General features: G+C 41.1%; 1 protein-coding gene across 1 annotated transcript in view; it reads left to right on the top strand.

The window, feature by feature from the left end:
* The window catches only part of WDR3 (WD repeat domain 3), a 59,148-nt gene extending 40,082 nt beyond the window's left edge, over positions 1 to 19,066 (top strand). The window contains exons 12-23 of the mRNA XM_042447725.1: positions 3,181 to 3,237; positions 3,676 to 3,776; positions 4,539 to 4,650; positions 4,764 to 4,898; positions 5,286 to 5,336; positions 7,230 to 7,295; positions 7,868 to 7,960; positions 9,237 to 9,284; positions 10,269 to 10,312; positions 13,302 to 13,430; positions 16,711 to 16,804; positions 18,370 to 19,066. Of these exons, the coding sequence (XP_042303659.1) occupies positions 3,181 to 3,237; positions 3,676 to 3,776; positions 4,539 to 4,650; positions 4,764 to 4,898; positions 5,286 to 5,336; positions 7,230 to 7,295; positions 7,868 to 7,960; positions 9,237 to 9,284; positions 10,269 to 10,312; positions 13,302 to 13,430; positions 16,711 to 16,804; positions 18,370 to 18,525 (1,086 nt within the window). The 3' untranslated portion in view covers positions 18,526 to 19,066. The remainder of the gene's footprint in view (positions 1 to 3,180; positions 3,238 to 3,675; positions 3,777 to 4,538; positions 4,651 to 4,763; positions 4,899 to 5,285; positions 5,337 to 7,229; positions 7,296 to 7,867; positions 7,961 to 9,236; positions 9,285 to 10,268; positions 10,313 to 13,301; positions 13,431 to 16,710; positions 16,805 to 18,369) is intronic.
* The last annotated feature ends 4,096 nt before the right edge of the window (positions 19,067 to 23,162 follow it).

The raw sequence follows: 23,162 nt of genomic DNA, 5'->3' as shown, positions 1-23,162 counted from the left end.
TGGAACCTTCTTGAAGGCTATGTAAGTGTTTTGGTAGTAGCCACACCTACCTCCAACAACCATATGTAATGGACTTACACAGCTGCAACTACCAGTTCCTTTTTGTTGGCCTCTGCAGCTGCATCATGAGGAACATTCCTGATCTTTTGCTTTCAGTTTTGCTCATCCTTTGGATGCTGGCTTTGCCATGTTTATTTTGTCTTTGCCCTCTAGTGTTTGGCCGTCAGAGCCACATCTCCCCTCGGGACTCAGACTTCTCCCTGGCACTGTTAAAGAAGTGCTTCTCATGCAGAACCAAACATCCAGGCATATAACAAATTACAGCAGCAAGACAATGGCTGGGGCAGTGGCATGCAGTAGTCATGCATGGCTATGGTCATTAGGGCTCTTTGAGCAGGCTTAGTTAGTGATTGAGGACCTGCCATTTGACGGTGGTGGCCTTCAACACTGAAATGGATTCTAAGTTGGAACACACTCAAAAGATGAGATCAGTGGTCAAGAAAAACAGCTTTATTCTTCTTGTCCAGACAACCTCTAGATCCAGACACTAGTGGTACCAGTATGATACAACCTCCAAGATGCCGTTCCCTCCACTGAGGTCTCAGTACCATTGTATGCTCCTGTAGCTATCCTCTGCTGCTGAAGAGAAAGCTACTTCTGTACCAAGATACATGTCTGACAAATAAAATACAGTATACCCGCCTCTTATGCAGGGGATCTGTTCTGGACCCTCTTGCGTATGAGAAATCGAGCATATGCTCAAATCCCATTCAAAATAATGGGGAGCGCTCCCGCAGCACACACCCCGTTGTTTTGATTGGGGCTTGGCTTCCACGTGAACTCAAGTTCGCGTATGGCAAGCCCGCATAAGGCAGGCCTGCGTAAGGGGCAGGCCAGCTGTAATAATAATAATAATAATAATAATAATAATAATAATAAACAAGGCAAGCCGTCTAAGTGCCTTTGACTCTTCTTTGGCTGATAGTTCCACTGCCACTATATCACCAGTGCCAAGGCTATTTTTACCTGGCCACCACCAGGACTCTGCTATTTCACTAATAGTAATGCTTCCATTTCATTATCATTTCCAGAAATACCACTCTACTTCGGTCTCCATCACTTCAAACTCCTGGGTCCTTGATATCATTGAAAGAGGCTATGCTACTGAGTTTGAAGTATAACCTTAGCCATTATTATAGTATGATAGCTGTCATTAGAGATGATATTCCAAGAGGTGGATATTCTCTTGCAGAAAGGGGTTATTGAACATCTTCCAGCTGTTCATTACTGCCAATGTTTCTTCTGTACTTCATCATCAAGAAGACTGGAGACCTTTGAGGCACAAACAGCTATATCTGTTCACACCACTTTAGCATGATGACTGTCTGTCCTTCCCTTGATACAAGAGGGTGATTGGTTCACCAGCTGGGCTTGAAGTTTGCCTACTTTCACATTTCGACCGAGGCATCTCAAGAAGTTCCTCTGCTTCATGGTGGAGAGAAAGGTGTACCAGTTCCAGGTCCTACCCTTCTGCCTTAGCACAGCACCTCATGTTTTCACAGAAATCATGGCAGTAGTGACAGCATTCCTTTGGCAGTGAGGTGTTGTCTCTTGTCCCTATATAGACAATTGGCTCGCCATAGCTCTTTCCAAGAAACAATGTTTTGCAGACCCAGGGATAGTCCTGGGGCGTCTTGGACTGATGTTAAACAAAAGAAAATCTCCCTTAATCCCCACAGTGCAGATCAGATTCATTGAAGTGATCTTGGATTCAAAGATTCAAGCAGCCACTGCCTGTCTCATTGCAGGATGAGGACATGACTACCTGAGTGGACTTGAGGTCTCCATTCCAACAGCTATCACCCTCACCTTGGAGGGAGAGAAGAACCGGCAGCAGTTGTTGGGCTTGATCCTCTTCCCCACTGCTATCTCCTCTTTTGTGTCATGTCTTTTTAGATTGTAAACCTGAAGGCAGAGAACTAACAAATTAGCAATCTGTAAGCCATTCTGAGAACATTTCTGACTAGTGGGGTATAAATAAATAGGACCAGTGCTGCCTTTGGGAGTGCTATTCTGCATTCCAATTTGTCTTGAATACTTTTTTGTACTTTGAATACTGTACTTACATGTTACAGGGGATTTCTATTCCTTGAAGCAGTTTCATGATTGGGTGGGAGGCATGATGTTCAGTTTGACTTGTTTGCAACAACACTCCCAGCTCCTTATGTGTAGCTTGCTAGTCTTTCACCTATGTGATTCACGGAGATCACAAAGAAGGAGGACAAGTTGCATATCTGTAACTATAGTTCTTCAAGTGGTCATCTATGAACTCACACAACCCTGCCCATCTTCCCCTCGTTGTGTCCTGCTGGTCACTATGGATGGCTGCATTGGTGTCCATGGAAGTAGCGCTTTCAGTGGGAAGCACCTTATATGGGCTTGCTGGAGGCCATAATGTTTACATAACATTCTAGATTTCAAATAGTGCAGGATAATCCATTTGAATGAATGCAAATATGACCACTTGAAGTACTATAGTTACATATATGCAACCTGTCCTTATCTGATGTTGATGCCTCTCATTGGATACTGTTCATACATATATGAATTCACTCTCTGCAGATACATCTGCTGCATATCTCTCTGCTGGTGGTCTGTTCACTTCTTCATGAGCTGTTATTATCAGGAGCTTTTAAGAAATCCATCCTTTTTCAGTATTGTACTGAGCAGAACTTAATATTAGATCCTCCAAGCAAGTATACAAAATGGGAAGGGAATGTAGCTCAGCAGCAGGGTACATTCCTTGCACGCAAAATGTCCCAAGTCCAATCCTTGGCATTTCTGTTTAAAAAGACCATAGGAGGTGATGTAAAAGACTTATTCCAGAACCCCTTGAAAATTGCTACAGGTTAAAGTAGATGGTACGGCTACTGATGGACAAACAGTCTGATATGACAGGAAGAAACTGCTTATCTTCCTTAATAGATATGATGAAAACTTAATGCAGAATGTGATATTGGTTGGATGAATATTCTTTCTCTACAAATAAATCAGCTCTGTTATTTTGGAAAGGCATGTACCCTGCTACTGACGTTGTGGGAGGGTGCAGGAAAGATTAAAGTATTTTCCATACTTCTCTACACGCTTTAATGTTACTTATACATTTCTCTTGCTTTCTAGTTTTTTCTTTCTCTTTATGGACACAAATTGCCAGTACTGTGCATGGATATCTCTCATGTAAGTATATTTTGTACTGGAATTTTTAACATTTCTCAGTATTAGGTTGATAAATGGCAGCTCTGCTCCATAGCAAATCCAGGGAACCTTTCTTGTTTATTAGCAAATTTGCTCTTTTATTAACTTTTTGTTTATTAGTGAATTTCCATAGGGTGCCCATCAGTATATGTTCTCTGAGTTGTGATAGACTGGTGTAATGAAAAGCAGTGTGTGACTACTGAGTTTCTTCTAGGCAAACCAGGTGTTTCACTAGTGCTTCACTAGTGCACTAGTGATACTGGAAAATATACAAATTGTATATGCAAAAATAAGATAGAGAGTTGATTCCCTTTGTCTGCCTTTGAGTATAATGCCCAGGAAAGTAGTGGGGGTATGCTTGGTTTTTTTTACTTTGTATCAGATCAGGGACTGAGTTCCCCTTTTTCTGCTTTATTCTAGGATGGGGCATTAATTGCTACTGGCTCTGCTGACAGGAATGTGAAAATTTGGGGCTTGGACTTTGGGGATTGTCATAGATCCCTTTTTGCTCATGATGACAGGTAGGTAGATAAAGTACTAGATTCAGATGATGTGAAGGGTTTGGAACTCATGTTTTATGAGGAGCGACTTAGGGAGCTGAGTATGTTTAGCCCAGAGAAGAGAAGGTTAAAGGGTGACATAATAGTCCTGTTTAAATATTTGAAGGGGTGTCATATTGAGGATGGAGCGAGCTTTTTTTCTGCTGCTCCAGAGAATAGAACATGGAATGATGGATGCAACCTACAGGAAAAGCGATTCCACCTCAATATCAGGGGAAAGCTCCCTGACAGTAAGAGCTGTTCAGCAGTGGAACACACTCCCTCAGAGGTTGGAGGAGTCTCCTTTTTGGAGGTTTTTAAACAGAGGTTGGATGGCCATCTGTTGGAGATGCTTTGATTGCAAGTTCCTGCATGGCAGGGATTGGATTGGATGGCCCTTGTGATCAAAGCACCCCTTTGTAGTCTTCTCTTGATAGGAGTTTGTGATGACAGCAGCAAATGCTGCTCATCATAGATGTTGCTGCCTTCTTGATTCTTCTTAAGTGCTGCTATATAGCTGTATATGGGGTATTGTACAAATATTTCTGGTACTCTTCCATGTAGAGCCAGAGACTCATGAGGAAGACTATAAATGGGTGAATGGAAGGAAGTGCCAATTGAAACTTTTTCTGTATAAGAAGTCTGCTTCTTCCCCTTTCCAAAATAACCCCAGGAAGAATTGGTGCTTTTGAAGTGATACTTTTGATGCTTACTCATCTTTAACAATCTTTTTCTCTTCTTTAGCATAATGTATCTCCAGTTTGTATCCAAGTCCCACCTCTTCTTTACAGCAGGGAAGGATCATAAGATTAAACAATGGGATGCAGATAAATTTGAGCACATCCAGACCCTGGAGGTAAAACATTGATTTTGTATTCTCTGGGCTTGTTGATTTCTCCTGCAGATGGTGGGTGGGCTGCAGGATTGACTTCTTTTCTCTGTTCATTGTCTTATCTATTTAATTTGTAGGGACACCACCAGGAAGTATGGTGTCTGGCACTTAGTCCCAATGGTGACTATCTTGTGTCTTCCTCTCATGATAAATCATTGCGTCTCTGGGAGAGAACAAGGGAGCCACTTATTCTGGAAGAGGAGAGGGAGATGGTAAGTACAATTGTGTAAGAAGTTAAATTTGCATCTATTGAACCCATATTTTTCTTTCCGGTGGCTCTTAAATCTCTGTTACTTCCCTGTTTGTGGTCTTATCAGTTTTATCAGTATGGTGGTTTCATATTGTTGAAACTATATTTTTCTGGACCAATTTGCTGTGTTTTTATTTGTTTTAGGTTTAAAAAATATTTTTGATAATGTGCACAGGAGAGAACCATAGGAAAGTTGTGGAATATAATTCTATGAATCTAAGGGCATCACAAAGTTGTAATTAATAAATTAATTTATTAAACAAATAGTGGGAAATGTTCTTCTTTGGGTGTTGTATGTCTGGAATAATTGTTTTTCACTTGCTAATACACTGAAAAAATATATCTACAGCAAAGAGAAATGGAATATGAAGACAGTATAGCTAAGGAGGACCAGCCTTTGGTAAGTAAGATCTCCTTAAACATCTCTTGTTTCTAAAGCTCTGGCTGAGTTGGAGAGTTTCTAGAAGCCTCATGATGCAGTTCTCTAATTAGAATGGAAGGTTGGGGTGATTTAGTACATCGGAGATGTTAGACACGATGACTGATACTTCTTGTACATACTATTCAGAGACAGCTGTGTTAGTCTGGAATATTACAATGCAAAGTGATCTTGTAGCACCTTTGAGACTAAGTGTGCAAAAGAAGTTGTAGCATAAGCTTTTATAGATTAGAGGTACTTCCTCAGATGCATGGAGTGAACTTATTGAGTATGCTTTCCCTTCAGCTTTGATTTACTATGAGCCCCCGTATCCACAGATTCTGCATCCACAGATTCAACCATCCATGGCTTGAAAATTTTCAAAAAGAGATCTAAATTCCAAAAAATCAAACCTTGATTTTTCCATTTTATATAAAGGATACCATTTTACTGTGCCATTGTATTTAATGGGACTTGAGCATCTATGGATTTTGGTATTCATGGGAGGTCCTAGAATTGAACTCCAGCAGATACAGAGGGCCCACTGTACCTTGCTTGTTGTTAGTCACATAGAACAAAACTGCCAACTGTCTCCAGATGCTGGCTGCCCTGTGGAGAGCTCTATGCAGGTGTACCCCCTTTTCAGGAACCTGGTTTTTTTACTCTCTCTTCCTCCACAGCTGGGTAGGCTGGCCTCTGCATGCCTGAAGCCAGGATGGGGTTGCTTTTTGAAGATCTGCTTCTACATTCCTCCGCCAGCTGCTTAGGCTTTCTGGGAAACTAGCAAGAGCCATCGTCACAGAGCGGGTGATGAGGGAAGGGGAGCATGGGAGAAAATCACCAAAAAGCAGTGGGGATTCTGCACCCCTAACCTCCATCAGTGTGGGGGCCAACTGTACATGGATTGTGACCCTGTACTCAGGGTCACCATGGGGTGGAAATGACTTGAAGGTACACAACAGCAGTGAAGAATACTTTGACACTTTTGTTGTTAACTGCCCTTGAGTCAGCTTCCACTCTTGGTGTCCTTGTGGAAGAGAGACCTGCAAGTCACACTCTCCCGCACCACCCTCTTCAGCTCTTGCAGATTCATGGCCGTGGCTTCTCCAATTGAATCTGTCAACTTGGAATGTGGTCATCCTCTTTTCCAATTGCCCTCCACATTATAGTTTTTCCTAGTGAGTCCTTTCTTCTCATGATATGGCCAGAACCTCAGTTTACTCATTTTTTTCTTCCAGGGAGGGTTCTGACTTGATCTGCTATAGGACCCATTTGTCTTTTAGGGTTCTACAGTATTCTTAAAACTTTCTCTAACCACATTTTAAATGTTGATTCCCCCCTCCATCAGCTTTCTTTACTCTCCAGCTTTTACAAGCATACATATTATGCTTTGTATTCATAGAATACAAACATAGAATAAATAAAACAAAAACCATACTTTGATCCTTAAAGCCCCCAAATGTGCACTACTTACTATGTTTGGGAATTAAAGTGTTTAATATTCTTGTCTTGGAAATTTCTGTTATTATTCACCATAACATAGTAAGAGGAGCTTCAGGACTTGGGAGTATTGCCTGTTTCATTCTCATTGCATTTAATTTTGCTGTCATTCTGTCTTCATTCCAAAATGGAGAAGATAAAATGATGCATAAATTGGATGTACTGCGAGCAGTTAAAATGTTTATTTATACACACACACATACGATTTTAGGAGAGCCAATTTCATGTTTGCATTGAGCTGCTAATCCCATGATCCCTGAACAATTAACCAGGCTATTTGGGACTGATAGGGAATGTCTAGCAACATCTGAAAGGCCACGTGTTTCTGTATGTTGTGTTTCTCAGGTTTTGACTTAAATTTGTATTTCTTTCTAGATTGCCGGTGACGTTCAAGGGGAGTCTGGATTAGCAGGGAAAAAGACCATTGAGACAATCAAGGCGGTGAGTTGACCCCTCCAGGAATCTTTCCTGATAGCCATTCAGATGGGTAGAGGGAAGGACATGATTTAGATAACTTACTCCTTTTAAAAAAATACAAATTACAGACTTTCTGGGTGTATTTTTCTTTAAATTACACAGTATCTGTTAGTGCTTAGAAATCCCTCTTATGGAAACACAGACTTTTTAATACATTGAATTCCTCTACAGTATTTGTCTGCTTCAGCAAGAGATAGAATTCTCCATAATGAATGAAACTTATCTTTTACAGCTAAAATTCTTTGTTAACATTGGCAGCAATCAGATTGAGGATTCTCTATCTCAATTTTCTTGCGGTTCTATAGCTGAAGAGGGAAACAGCATGCCTTTATCAGAGGATGATGAGGCGGTGCTATTGCTGTGTATAACCCACCAGAATCACTCACTCACTCACTCTCTCACACATACACACCTTAGGGGCAATGCTGATTCTTTCAGCATTGTGTGTAATCACTTTAGCATGTAGATTTCTGTTCCACATTAACAAAATAATGTTTTCTTTTTCCACTCTTAACATTCTGTTTTTGTATCTGTAGGCTGAACGGATTATGGAAGCCATTGAGCTATATAGAGAGGAGACTGTCAAGATGGAAGAACACAAAGCTATCTGCAGAGCTGCTGCCAAAGAAGTAAGGAAGGGACTATTCTGCATTATGCCAGAGTCGCCAGAGTGCAACCATTCCCTTTTCAGAGAAAATGATGAAAAAGCCAGAGAGAGAGAGTGGTTGAGGGCTGGCAGGATTATCCAGTCAGTCTGGGCAACATCTCATAGTTTTTCTTCCGGTTCTGTTCTCTACTCTGTTTCATAGAATCATACACTGTTTAAACAACACATATTTTCATAAGTGTGAAGTGCGAAGCCTGTAAGTGGATTTTAAAAATACATTTGCCCCTGAGAAAGCTTCAGTTCTAAGTTAAAGACTGAATATAATAGTCAGATCTGTCATTATTTATTTATTTATTTATTTAGCGCTGTAGATTTACACAGCGCTGTACATATATACAATAAAATCGATAAAAATGAAACCTGCCAATGACGTACATTCTACAAAATGCATAAATACAGTTCTGAGCAAAATTATGCTGAGGCTATTTCTTTGTGAATACCACTGTTCCATTTTTACAGTTTTTCTTTTCTAATGTGTTTTTGCTACTCACTATAAATGGAGACATATCTAAATAACTCTATACATATATATTAATGAAGTTTTACTTTCTGGCTTGTAAGGTTTTCAGCACACTGCATGAACTTTGTCAACTGTGAAAACTAAGAGCTGCCCCTTTCTTATGCAATGATTTTCTGGAGATCCAAGTTCCCTACTAAAACGCCACATTTTATATTGTTTAGTAACATAACATGCTCAGCCAATCAAGTGGCAGGGAAATAAGTTAGTTTTTTTTAAAAAAAAAATAGAAAATAAAATAGAATACAGAAGAGAGGACTTTCTGAAAAAATTGATTCAAGAGATACGACAGGGTAGGTGTCAAAACAGAAGCAACCATTTATGAAAAATCGTATCCTGCCAGTGCTTTTATCAAACAGGAGAACAATATATGGAAAAAAGTTCTACTGGCAAATGGTATACTATGGAAAAACACTTTGGGAAATTCAAGGAAGCATGGTGTAGTGGTTTGAGCATTGGACCATGACTCTGGAAACAGGTTGAAATCCTTGCTTGGCCATGGAAACCCACTGGGTGACTTTGGACGAGTCACACTCTCTCAGCCTGAAGAGGGAGGCAAAGGCAACCTCCCCCTCTGAACAATTTTGTAAAGAAAACCCTGTGATAGGCTTGCCATAAAGTTGCCATCAGTCAGAAACAATGTGAAAGCACACAACAACAACAATACCTATCCTGAAAATCAGAAGTGTCTCTGACTTGTAATCTTTTTTGCTGTTTACAGGTTCCTCTTCCAGTAAACCCAGTTCTCCAAGCTTTCGGCAATATTTCAGTAAGTCAATCTGCTTTTTCTTAGCATGCGAGCATGAATTTCAGGATTTCAAAGAAATAGCTGTGTTATTCTGTTACACCATAAAAATGAAAATGGGTCTGGGAGGAATCTAGCAGAACTTTTAAGACTAAGTAATTTGCTTTAGTCTGAGCTTCAGTGGATTTCAGTCTCCTCCTATAGATGCTCTGATGGAGTGATATTAAAGCCACAGGCATTGAGGACTGTATGTGATATTGATCAATCTGTGGTCATCCTGGGGTAGGAAGATGGACATATGTTTTTGTAACTTTTTCATTTCACAACAGCATAACCTTGCTATACTTCAGGGGTAGACAATGGGACTCTCCAGAGAGCCTTAGCATGTATTGCCAGGGATGAAGAATGATGCGATATGCACTGGCAACATCAGTAGGGCCACAGTTTGGTCACCCTTGTTGTAATTTGTATCTCTCTTTTAAAGGGTCAGTCTTTTGTTCTCTCTCTCATTCTGGTGAATTCATTTTTAAAAAAAATAGTACCATCCACCTTCATTCTCCCTTTCTCAAATTCCCTCCTTTTGCTCAATTTCTTTTCTTTTGTGGGAAACAGGATACATGTTATTGTTGAGAGCACTTAGTCATGTGTATTCTGATGTGACAGAGATTTGCTACTTCAATGAGAACTGGGCCTAATTTATAGGTGATGACAAACAAGCCTATCTGTTAAGGGAAATTTGTTGTTAACTGCAGCTTAATTGAACTGGCAGTTAAGTGAAATAATGTGAGCAAAACCTGAGCATGTTCTTTGAGGCCAAACCCAGACAATGTAACCATGTGACAAAGCTCTTGGATGAGCTTCTTTTGTGGCAATAAGCCTTTTAGTTTGCTTGTTTTGAGAAATATGAATTCATAAGCGAAAAGCTTTTCCTGGTGTAGATATTTCCATAAGGAACTTGACTTGACACGTCAGAGCTAACCATGAAATCCACTCATCTTTTTCTTTTAGCCTTCTGCTTATGTGCTAGAAGTTCTGAAGAAGGTGAAGTCAAGGTGAGTGCCAGAGAGCCTCTTGCTGTCAGAGGCGTTTGAATAGTTGTATGGTCCTGGTTGAAGGTAAACAAGGATGGCTACAACAAGCCCTGTGTGGTTTTGTTCAGGATGATCCATGCATTATGTTACTTTACAAATCATCGTCTTAGTCTCAGATTTCAAATTATATTTAAGGCAACTCTGTTATATAAACATTCCTTTTTCTGTCAGAATTAAAGAAATCACTTTGTCTTAGATATGGAATACGTTCCTAAATCTGACACATAAGTAAAGATTCATGTCAGTCTTTAAATGCTTTTAGTTCTCAAATCATCAACTTATCTATTGTTGATGATTTAACATAGGTTATTATGCTGAATGTTTTAAGTAATCTGTCACCATTCCCCATTCTCTTTCAAATTTTTCTCTGCTAGCCCTTCTGAGTAGCAGTGTTAGTTTGTCATTATTCATATATTCAAACATCTTTGGCTTCCATTCATTTATTTCTGGGGATTCAACTACTTTCCATTTACTAGCATATATGACACTAGCAGCAGAGATCATATTTTCCCGTATCTCTTTTCAAATTTTTCTTCCACCATCCCTAATAGAAATGTTTTGGGTTTGATTTTCAATTTTATTTGTAAGATTTTCATTATGGCATCACAAATCTGTCTCCAGTATATATGTGCTTTCACACATGACCACTACATATAAAACATGGTTCCCTTTTCTATAATTGGTGAGAGCATTTTCCTGGTGATGGGTGAAGATCATGTATCTGAGGTCATTGATTCAAATCATTTCCTTCATTAGCCATTTAGTTTCTTCTAGGACTTCTGTAGCAGCTCTTTCTGGGTTCTCTAGATATATCCTATTGTTGCATGCCTATAGCCCTAGGATATAGACACAGTTCAATTTTCCCTTCTTCTCCGTTGTCCCTTATTTGTATTTGTATATTTATTTCACAGTATAAAACAAAGGGATTATACAGTACACTAGATCTGAATATTTCAGTTTACTTATCTGTTATGTTAAAGTTGCCAATTACTGAAGGATCTTCAACTAGTAGCATCTCTTGGAAAACACTAGCTATTTCTCTTGAGATAGGCAGATGAATGGGCTCTTGACATTCTCTGAATATCAAAGGAGGAGCAGTCCATTCACTCTTAGGCTATTCCCCATGACTAGGAGGGAGTCCAAACTTCTTTTTCTATTGTGTTGGTTGACTCTGTTCCAATCTTAGTTTTTTGTTTCTTGCCTTTCCAGCTAGACATGTTTTATTCATGGGATGGCAGAGACAAACAATCCACTCAAACTGGGTTATACCCGCATGGTAACCGAATCTGCAGAAGCCAGGCTTGTCCAGAGGATGGTGACTAAAATGGACCCACGATTTTTGGTATCCATGTAGGGTTCTGGAACCAAACCCAGGGCATACCAAGGGCCCATTTTAGTCCACTAGAAAATATTAACAAATGTTAAGAGTACTCTACTCAGTTTGAATCAGTTCCTTAAATAACTCTGGTAATGGCATCTCTGCACCTTGAACTACCTTTCTCCTAATTACTGAAGCCACCTTTTCTTGTTTATCATCTTTCTTCCTGCTTTGTGATCTGACTTCACTATTATCCACACCTAGAGTTCTCAATACCTTCTTCATTAGATTCTTAAAAACTTCTGTGTTGAGCAGCTTATTTGAATCCAATTCCTTCTTATTTTCCTGGTCAGAAGAGTATGATGCAGTGTCCTGTTCTGTATCACACCATCTCCTCTTGCCCCAACTCCATATCAGAATCTTCTGAATGTTTTCTTTTCTTAAGACACTTCCTTGGTTTACCTTTCTCATAGAATCATAGAGTTGGAAGAGACCACAAGGGTTATCCAGTCCAACCCCCTGCCATGCAGGAACATGCAATTAAAACATCCCCAACAGATGGTCAGAATCATAGAATCAGAGTTGGAAGAGACCACAAGGGCCATCCAGTCCAACCCCCTGCCATGTAGGAAATCTTAACCAAAGCATCCCCGACAGATGGCCATCCAGCCTCTGTTTGAAGACCTCCAAGGAGGGAGACTCCACTATACTCTGAGGGAGTTTGTTCCACTGTTGAACAGCTCTTACTCTGAGGAAGTTCTTCCTAATGTTGAGCTGGAATCTCTTTTCCTGTAGCTTGCATCTATTGTTCTGGGTCCTAGTCTCTGGAGCAGCAGAAAACAAGCTTGCCCCCTCTTCAATATGGCATCCCTTTAAGTATTTAAACAGGGCTATCATATCACCTCTTAACTTTTTCTTCTCCAGGCTAAACATTCCCAGCTCACTAAGTTATTCCTCATAGGACATGGTTTCCAGACCCTTCACCATTTTGGTCGCCCTCCTTTGGACACGCTCCAATTTCTCCACATCCTTTTTTAATTGTGGTGCCCAGAACTGGACACAGAATTCCAGGTGGGGACTGACCCAAGCAGAATAGAATGGCATTATTAATTCCCTTTCATCATTGTAGGTTGTTTGTAATCCTGCTGGGTGGAAGGAGACTTCCACGTTTATCAGGCATTATATGTGTGTGTGTGTGTGTGTGTGTGTGTGTGTGTTCAAATTGGCACAGTGGCTTAGGTTCTTCGAGAAGGCTTTTAAATGAAACTGATAAAGAAAGGAAGGGAGTCAACAGAAAAAGGACCTTAGACTCCTGTCTGCTTAGCTTGTGTATGGGATGTAACCCATGAGTGTATGATTTGCTCCTCCTGCCATTAGTGAACATTCACAGTAAGTACCAATCTGTCATGAAATCCAGGCAATCCATTTTTTGTTTAGTAATTACGTGGATTTCTTTTCTCAGAGAGCTGCCAGTAACCAAATGGTTGTTCACAGTGTTATCCTTGGCTTAGATGTCTACCTGTATTGATTGCTGAATTTGTGCCAGTGACATCTAACTGATAATGGAGTGTTATGGCTTGATGACTGGAATGGGAGGGATGTTGGAGTCATACATGCTTCTCTTTTCTACAGTGAATTGGAAGAATCTCTGTTGGTGCTGCCATTTTCATATGTACCTGACCTGCTTGTGCTCTTCAATGAGTATCTCCAGTTGGGTTCAGAGATAGAGCTGCTTTGCCGGGCTCTTCTGTTTCTGCTCAGGTAACCCTCATGGACAGAAAGAATGCATGGAGCCTTCATTGTTCAGAGGTTATTAGCCTTATGTCTAGTTCAGTGCCTATTATTATTACTATTATTGGTGCGTTACAGACTGCCTGAAAGCGGCGGTCTGCCGCTGCCTCCATTTCCGCCACCAGGAACCCTCAGCCTCCAAACGGGGAGGCTTCCCGGCGGTGGAAAAAGAAGCTGCAAAAAATGGCTTCTTTTCGCACCGTGCTTGCAACACACAAGTGCACAAATGGTGCACTCGTGACGTCGCAAGGCAAGGGGGATGTGCGGACGCTAAGCGTCCGGCACATAAAAATGGCAGCCATTTTTACGGCCCTGTCACATGCTAGGGGTGAGGCCAGTATGGGCGCTAGGTCCTCGGCCAACCCCTAGTACGTGACGGGGGCGGCGCAAAGGCCCGTGCGGAACGGGCCATTGTTATTATGAAGGGTGCTGAAACATTCCTGGCCCAACCAAGAAAGGTATGACCTAGAGCCCTGAAACTTACATGCTATTCCACATATAGTATATACATGACTATAAGTCGACCTCATGTATAAGCCGAGAGCATGTTTTGGGGCCAGAATGATGGAATTTGACACACTTGGCACATCATTTCTCATGTTTCTTTGACCCTCCCCCCCAAACTCTGATGTCTGGTTAAGGCTGCTCCCTTGGTACCGAGGGATGGCACTATTTCTGGCTATATAAGGTCGTCGCTGCGTATGTGGAGAAACAGAATGGTTCCTAGTCAGAAAGGCAGTCAGGAAAGGCTGCATTATGTCACCCTATCTGTTCAAACTGTATGCTGAAAATAACACAGACATAAAAGAAGGAGAAATGAAGGTTGGAGGCAGGAATATCAACGTTAAGATTTTCCACATCTTGGATCAGTCATTGAATAGAATGGGGGTATTGTAGTCAAGAAATCAGAAGAAGACTATGATTGGGAAGGCCAGCTATGAGAGAACTGGACAAAATCTTAAAGTGCAAAGGTATAAAGCTGAATACAAAGTTAGGATCATCCAAGCCATTTTATTTCCCGTCACCATGTATGGATATTAGAGCTGAACAGTGAATAAAGCTGATAGAAAGAAAATCAACTCATTAGAGATGTGTTACTAGAGAAGAGTGGTGAGGCTACTGTTGGTAGTCAAAGGCCCCATACAGACAAGCCAAAATAAGGCTGCTTCGGGTCACTTTGGAGGTATGCTGTTTCAATGATGCATGCATACTAAGAGTCCGGAAGCCATGCCAAAGCCACGATCCAGTCCTAAGGACTAGAGTGTAGCTTTGGTGCAGCTTCCAGACTCTTAGGAGGCATGCATCATTGAAACAGCATACCTCCAAAGTGACCTGAAGCAGCTTTATTTTGGCCTGTCTGTATGGGGCCCAAGTCTCCCTGGAAGCCAAAATGACTAAATTAAGACTTTTGTACTTTAGACAACATTCGTAGGGGTGCGGTGGCTTAGTATTATATGACGCCAGTTCTGATGATTGGAAGATCAGAAGGTTGGCAGTTTGAGGCCCAGGTGCTGCATGATGGGGTGAGCTCCTGTCACTAGTCCTAGCTTTTGCCAACCTAACAGTGCAAAAGCATGCAAATGCAAGTAGATAGTTAACACTTCAGTGGGAATATAACAGCATTCAGTGCAGTCATGCTGGCCACATGACCACCAGCACAGTCCTCTGACAACACTGGCTCTTTAGCTTAGTAATGGATATGAACACCGTCCCCTACAGTCAGTTATGCCTAGATATTCATCACAAGGGACTACCTTTATCTTTGGCTACTTCAGACACATCATGAGAAAGTAGGGTTCACTAGAAGAGACAATAATGCTTGGAAAGGTGGGCAGTAGAAAGAGGGGAAGACAGACACAGATTGGGCAGACACAACCAATGAAGCTATGGCCCTGAGCCTGCAGGACCTGAGAAGAGAGGTTGAGGACAGCGGGGCTTGGTTGTGTCTCATTCACTGGGTTGCCATGAGTCAAACTCAATCCGAAAGCAGTTAAAAACAGTAACATTTCTTTCTCGTTTTACTTTTTGGGCTAGTAACAATAATTAGAGAAATAGTTTGAAATATCTTCAGAATTTGGTTAATAAGGAAATTGATCTTTGCTGCAATCTGTGTGGGCAGATTTTATTGTGGAATGTGTAACTTCCACCAGGCAATGCTGATTTTTACACTTCACAAGAATCATCTCCTGAGCTTAATATAATTTAATAAATTTAACACAAATGTCAAATTTCATTTCTGTCAATTAATTTGTATCTAGTGCCAATATTAGGGATGCTAATATCCATAGTTCAGTTGGTTTCCAGAATCATCCTCAATATGACAGTAATTCGTACTGTTGGCCATCCTTTTTAGTAGGGGATCTTTTCTGGACCCCCCTGCAAAAACAGAGGCTCACACATATTCAAGCTCCATAGACTTGAATAATATCTTAAAACTAGTCTTTCTGACTTATACCCACTGGAAGGGCTCCAGAGAGGAATATCTGCCTGTTATTTCAAATCCTTTTGCATAGCATAGAGATTTTGTTGAGGTGTATCTGCACTTCTCTAGGTAGGATGGTGTTGAACTTAAAACTCCAGTCCATTTCAGAATTTAGCTCATCAGTTGTAAGCATACTTCCATCACCCTTCTCCTTTCTCTCATCCTTTAGTCTGTTTTAGGACTCTTAAGTCAAGGACTAACTGAATGGAACCCAGGTGATCACTCTTTTATAGGCCATGCTAACCAGCATGTGTACCTAGTTTAAAAACAGGCACCTCTTTCTGTACAACATTTAACAGTATTGTTATGTGGCTCAGTTGATTGTCCGTTGCCTCCCTCCTGCCACCCAGTTTCCATTGCTTTTTCTATTTTAACAACAACAACAACAAATTTATTTGTATCTCACCCAATCAACGAGGAATCCTGGTGACTAACAACAATGGAAGTACAATAAAAATACAGTAAAAAACAAACTAATCCCTCCCAGCTCTCCAGCCATATAAAGCAGGTAATAACAATAAGCAATATCAATACAGTGGCAATCAATAGGAAAACATATTTTGTCTTTTCTGTCTTCTTTGACTCTCCCACTGGGCTTGAATAAACTAAGGGCACACACTTGCCTTATGAGACTGGTTTACCTCTTGACATGTTTTCAAATCTTTTATTCCTGCAATCAGAAAGCCATTAAGAAAATACAGCCAGCATTTTAATATACTTCACAATTTGAACCCTGCAATTTCCTTTTTGTCCATTCCCCCATCTCAGGATACACTTTGGGCAGATCACAAGCAACCAGCTGCTTGTTAAGGTGATGGAGAACCTGAAGAAAACCACCAAATCTCAAGTCAGTGAAGTGAGGGTAAGTGTGCATCTGTGAGGTGTTGCTTAGTGTAAAGAGTACACAGTTTGGGTGCCAGTTCTCCCTAACTCCACAGCATCTTGCTTACTCTTATAGAGGGAACAAGGAGCAGTGCAAGGTGGGTTAATAAGTAAATTCTGATTATCTTAGACAGTGGCTGCATTAGTGTATTGAAAACTACATTCAGCTGTGTTAGCTATAATACATTATGTGACAAACTGCATTACAGGTTCAAAACATACAATGGTGAGAGGTTTGTCACTAAAAATGAATTCATAACAACTGAAACAGTGAGAAGCATGGGAACTCAATATTGATACAGAGGCATCATATTCTACTTTAGAATATGTTCCCATCATCATCCATTCTTCCCTCTCTTCCAGCTGCCAGCAAAATGGAGTAGGATTGGACAATTTACATGACAGTTGTGAACCATCATTTAGCAAGTTAAAGCCAGGACAGAGTTCCCTTACTGTGAAGGTTGTTATGGGACGATCTCTATTGTGCAGTAATACACATCTAACTGATATATAAATTAGTACTTTTAAGAGAATGATCATGGAAATCTTACCTCAGCTGTCTCAGATTCCCATCTGTGCCTTCCCCTAAAGCTGAGAGAGAGTGACTTGCCCAAGTGGGTTTCATGGTCTAGCTGGGATTCGAGCTCTAGTCTCCAGAGTCACACGCTCAAACCACTATGCCACGTTGACACCTGGTGACACCCAATGTGGGAACGCCACTGAGTTTGGGCACTCGGTCTCTAAAAGATTCACCATCACTGTCCTAGGACATTAGCTTGAGATTTTTACACAGGGCAGTTGAAAGAATACAGAGGGCCCTGCAATTTGTAGCAGATGTGAGACATGACAGCAGTTTGTAATAGATGTGAGGCATTTACAGCTAGGAACATTACTGCTACAAAAGGCTCTTTCATTGGGAGGTTGATAAAAAATTTAGTTCAAATTTAATGTATATGTTTTTCAAACTACTTTTTGCAGAGAGACCCTAGAAAAGGTGTTACTGCAGAGTAGGACTAAGAAGCAAATAATGCCTACAGTTCAGAAAAACCCCTGAAAAGGAAGCAATGTAGAAATAACTATTATCGTTAAAGGGGAGTTATGAAAGACAAGATTATAGTAGGTTTGGAATACCACAGTAGAACAGATCAGACTTTCAGCACAGGAGCAGATTAAAAGAGAGGTGAGCCAGGCCAGTAGAGACCCTGTGTTTGAGGCCTCTGCTCAGATCCTCGAATTTACAGCCTGTGGCCTCCGATCATCAGTTGGAATTGGGGGAGGAGGGGAGAAGTTGCTCAGAATTCAACAAGTGATGTTAAAATGTCTTGAATAGGCCTTCAGAATAACAAATGCCACTTTTGCTTTTGTTTATTTTTGTGCCACATAAAATATTTTTTGTCTTCAGACACTGTACCTTAGATACATCAAGTGATAGCCATGGCAGTGAAATAATTCACAGGTTGTAACATAACTAAATGTGGAAAAATCAAAAGGGAGCAGGTACACTGCACTTTTCCTGTTTCCTTCTTATATATTTTCCATCTACAGGATACGCTGGGATTTAATATGGTTGCTCTCCAAGTCCTAAAGAGGGAAATAGAGGCAAAAGATGAAGTGACTTTTTTTGCTGATGCCACTGCCCAATTTGAAGAGAGAAAGAGAAAAAGAAAGAAGAAACAGAAGATGATTCTTGCAATGGTTTAACTGGGACAGACTGTGGGTGGGATTTGTTGCTTGAAGGAGGAGGCTGGGCTGCTCTCTCCAGTATGCTGAGATGGTGGATGTGGGATGGAGGTAAGTCGTTATGTGGGAAAATCTGTTGAGTTGAACTGGATTTTCACTCAGCTGTTTTCATGTCAAAATGAAAGGAGTGGAGGGGTTCAGGACTTACCTGCAGCTAAAAAGTCCCTGCCGAGGAACTGTATAGACAGTGGGCATTTACATCATCATTTTCATGCCACAAAACACTGTGATAGACATATTTGCAATTTGCTTATTAATGAAGGCAGTGCTTTTCTTCTACCAGATAGAACTGTAAGTGAATTCTTTCACAGAATTAAACATTTGCCTCAGCAATGGTGTTAAACTTCCTGGCACTCTGACAGACATATTTGTAATTTGAGCCTGATGCTTATTTCTAGACCTTTTGAAATGTTAAAATGATGGAAGTGGCTTAGTACCTCATCCAAAATGCTTTGGTTCATTTTCTTTGAGGTTACCTGAATTAAAAGTGACAGAATAATTATTTGTTGTTGTTGTTATTTAGATTCTTTTAGCTCAGAGACGCAAGCTTTAGTAAAACAGAAAGCTTTATTCCAGAAACTAAAGGTGTTCACAGCATGGTATTATTGACAAAACGGAAGCATTTTCAGTTGCAGAGTACAATAAAAGCACACAGCAATTCAAACTTTTGCATCTTTGCACCCTATTTGCCTTAAAATCAAAACAATCATGTTTCCCCTTTTTTCTTCTTTGCATGAAGCGTTCCCATTGACTTGACTTTTACAGTTCAAAGCTCATTATTTTCTCCTCACATCTGCTCATTAGCCAGCCTCAACAAATAATGCTCCTTCTAAACAGCATCACCATTGTAGTAACACAACCCATTATCTAGCAATACAAAGTATATACACATTAGACCAGCAAACATGGTAGGAGCTATGATCCTGACAGCTGCCTGGTCATCATTGATTTGAGGCAAGCTTGGTGAATGAGAGGCCTTACCTAGCTTCTTCATAGCTGCTCTTCTAAGTCTTAGTCTTATGATTTGACAGCAGTCTGCATTTCAGTTAATGACTGAGCCAAGATATAGAAAATCTTTTAACTATTTCTATGTCTTTATTACCCACTTTAAAGTTATATAAATCCTCCATGGCCAGTAATTTTGTATTCTTAAAGTTTAGTTGTAACATAGCCTTTGCATGTTCTTCCTTACATTTCCTTAATATTTGTTCTATATCTTTGCTGTTTTCTGCAAGTAATATGCATTATATACATATCTTAAATTGTTGATGTTCTTTCCCCCAATTCTTCCTTTGAGTCTAATTCTATTTTCTGTATTATCTACATAAAATTAAATATTCTTTAGTAGCTATGTTGGCCATGCAGCGAGATAAAACAAAATCCACAAAAGAGTGATACCTTTATGCACAAAATGCACAAAACACTTCATGAAAGCTTTTGAAGCTCCAGTGACTTTATTAGGCAAAGGATGTTTTTAAAAAAACCATACAGAAGTAGGAAAGTGATGATGTATGCCTGTATTTTGTATCAGATGTTGTAGTTTGTTGGTATGGAGGGATCTCAGTGCAGGCTGATCCCTTCTTTTGCCAATTTGGGGACCCAAAGGGCAGTCAAATTTAAACTCCATTAGCAGCAGTAAAGTAACTCCTCTTGGGATCCAGGATGTCTCTGTGTTTTGTGAAGACTCAGACCTCATTTTGGGGCATTTCTGAAGAAGTACAATTGGAAAAACCTTTAGATGCTGTATAGGTAAAACCTGAGAGCCAGTATGGTGTTGTGGTTTGAGGGTAGGACTAGGGCTCTGGAGATCATGGTTCAATTCTTCACTTGGTCATGGAAACCCATTGGACAAGTCACACCCTCTGAGCCCCAAAAAACCCTGTGATAGTTTGCCTTAGGGCTGCCTTAAGTTGGAAATGGCTTGAAAACACACAACCACAGAAGTTAAAACTCAGGCAATTATAGTCCCAATTAAAATGTTACCTTCGCTGGAAGAAGAAACCTCAGAGAGTTAAGTCCCAGTTCTTAGTTCCTTCTTGTTTAGGATTCCTCTTTTGCAGCAAAATCTGGTATTCTCAAATCAAGGAAACATATCCAGGGGTATGTGTGAGGGCCAAACAGCAAGATAAAATACACAAAAGAGTGATAACTTTATTGGCCAACCAAAATGCACAAAACATTTTGAGCAAACTTTCGAAGCTCCACTGGCTTTTTTATACCAAATGATGTTTGGAAAATTAAATAGATAGGGTGATAAAATGCACCCACGCACCCATTGCCTTGCCAATTGGAAACTATTATGTTTCTCCTTATTCTGCTCAAACAGTGATCTCTTGTTATGCATCAGGATTACCAGGTATTGTGATAAACCCATTTCTTTTAGAGTGAACTATAGAGGCTTTCTGCACCGCCATTTGGGACGTCCGGAGGACGTCCCATTTTAAAAAGGGGGCGTCTCTTATAGACGCCCCTGGGCCTAATACGGACTCCGTCCGTACAAGATGGCGCCGGCCCTTCTACATGGCCGGCACCATCTTTGCGTATCGGACGCTGAGCGTCCGTACGCCTCGCGTCCTTTGTGACGTAGCGAGTGCGCCCCTGGCGCCTCGCTACGTCACAAACGCGACGGAAAAAGAAGCTCCATTTTGGAGCTTCTTTTTCGGTCCGCGCGGGAGTCGCGCCGTCTGAAGGCTCCGGCTCCCCTGCGGACCTACCGGCGGCGGCGGCATGTACCCCGCCATAGTTTCTTATGACCTACAAAATCAAATATCCTATCTATCAAGCACAGGTTAATTTTCATCTGAAATTCTTTGGTACCTTCCATTATTAAATATATGTTTACAATATAAACCTAATGTCTTTTTTCTGAACCCAGCTTGGAGTTCTGGCATTTCTCATTTCTTGGATTGTAAAATTGGTTGTAAAACTTGGACCCTTACTAGCTCTTTGTTTCATTCATCTTGAGATACAAGGCATGTAGAAGTGGTTTTCTTCTGCACTGTACTAACAAGACTGCCATTATCTCTGAGACAATGTTACTGCCTTTGCTACTGTTCAGTAGCTGTTTGGCTGCCTGGCTCTGCAGCAAAAGCCTGTTGGATGTGGAAGCATTCACATTGATTCATGTCTCACAGAAGCATGGAAAAGCTAAATCTAAGAAGACAGAGTGACAGTAATGCTTAATCTATGAACAGTGAGAGCTGCGTCAGTTGTGGTATGTTTGTGTTCTTGTGAGTATCTTCACCAAGTTGGTAGCCCTTCAGCATGTTAAGGAGCAAGATGTTTTCCTGGACACACTGGAGGAAGTTTCTGGGGAAGAGGTCAGTTCCCATACACAGGAGGTAGACAGTTGGAGAAATGTGACAAGTAGAGGTAGAGAACCCAGGGGTCATTCTGTGAACTTGCAGCTACAGAATTGATTTGAAGCCCTCTCCCTTATCAGAGATGATGAGGAAGGGCAGCAGGGATAGTTCTCAGGGAAAGTGCAGGGGACCCTGGGAGTATTAGCACAGGGAATAGCTGCTGCTAAGCCTCAGAGGAGATGCATGGTGGTGGTGGTGGACTCCTTGCTGAGGGGTGAAGAATCAGTGATTTCTGGATCTGACAAGATGTCTCAGGAGGTGTGTTGTCTCTGTGGGGGGAAAATCTGTGATGAGACAGTGAGGCTGACAAGACTTGTCAAGTCTACTGATCGTTACCCCTTCCTTTTGGTCTGTGTGGGAACCAGTGATACTGCAGGGCACAGCCTTCAGAATATCATAAGGGATTATGAGGCTCTGGATAGGAATCTGAAAGAAATGGATGCACAGGTTGCCATCTCATCTCTTCTCCCAGTTAAAGGGCATGGTTCAAGAAGGGAGAAGAAAATAGTGGACGTAAACAACTGGCTCCACAGATGGTGCCACCGAGAATGATTTGGGTTTTTTTGTATCATGGGCTGTGGTTTTTGGGGGAAGGGGCCTTCTGGCAAGGGAATGGTTGCACCTCATACACTTTTTCCCTGTACAGAATGGGTAGGGATGTAAGTATTGGTTTAGAGAGCTAGTAGTAGAGCTTTTTTTGTTTGAGGAGAAAGACCGAAAAGTGCCCCCTCTCATTCCATAAACAAAAGTCAACTAGACTGGCCATTGAATCTTTTCTTCTCAGTGGTGATAACATCTGCCACACTTGCAGTAAACAGACTAGTAAAATGGCCGTGCTCACTGTCTATACAGCTTTCCTTCTGACACTTTTAGCTTCCCTCCAGACATCTACCACATGAAACAACCTACCTGACAGTAGGCACAGCTACTTTTACTGTGTTTATATTATACCAATCTACTAGTATGAAGCCAGTTCAAATGTCATGGCCCCATTTTTCAGCATCGTGAGTTCCATAGTCTGGGGAGGTAGTTGGACATCTTTCCAAAAGTTCAAAGATGTCCTAACTCACACCTTGTACAATTCAGGTGAAGAGGAGAAGGAAGAGGCAGCTTGCCAGGAATCCGCTACTCCTGATAGTGAAGGTCCCAAGAGCTGGGGGCTGAGGTAGTAGGGGTCCCTGCTCCCCATCAGGAGATTGCAGAGGCTGAGGATGCTGAAGACACACCACTACCTTT

Source organism: Sceloporus undulatus, chromosome 2 (genome assembly GCF_019175285.1).
Source record: "Sceloporus undulatus isolate JIND9_A2432 ecotype Alabama chromosome 2, SceUnd_v1.1, whole genome shotgun sequence".
NCBI classification, from domain to species: domain Eukaryota; kingdom Metazoa; phylum Chordata; class Lepidosauria; order Squamata; family Phrynosomatidae; genus Sceloporus; species Sceloporus undulatus.
The sequence above is the reverse complement of the archived record's forward strand: the minus strand, read 5'-3'. Positions and strand labels throughout refer to the sequence as shown.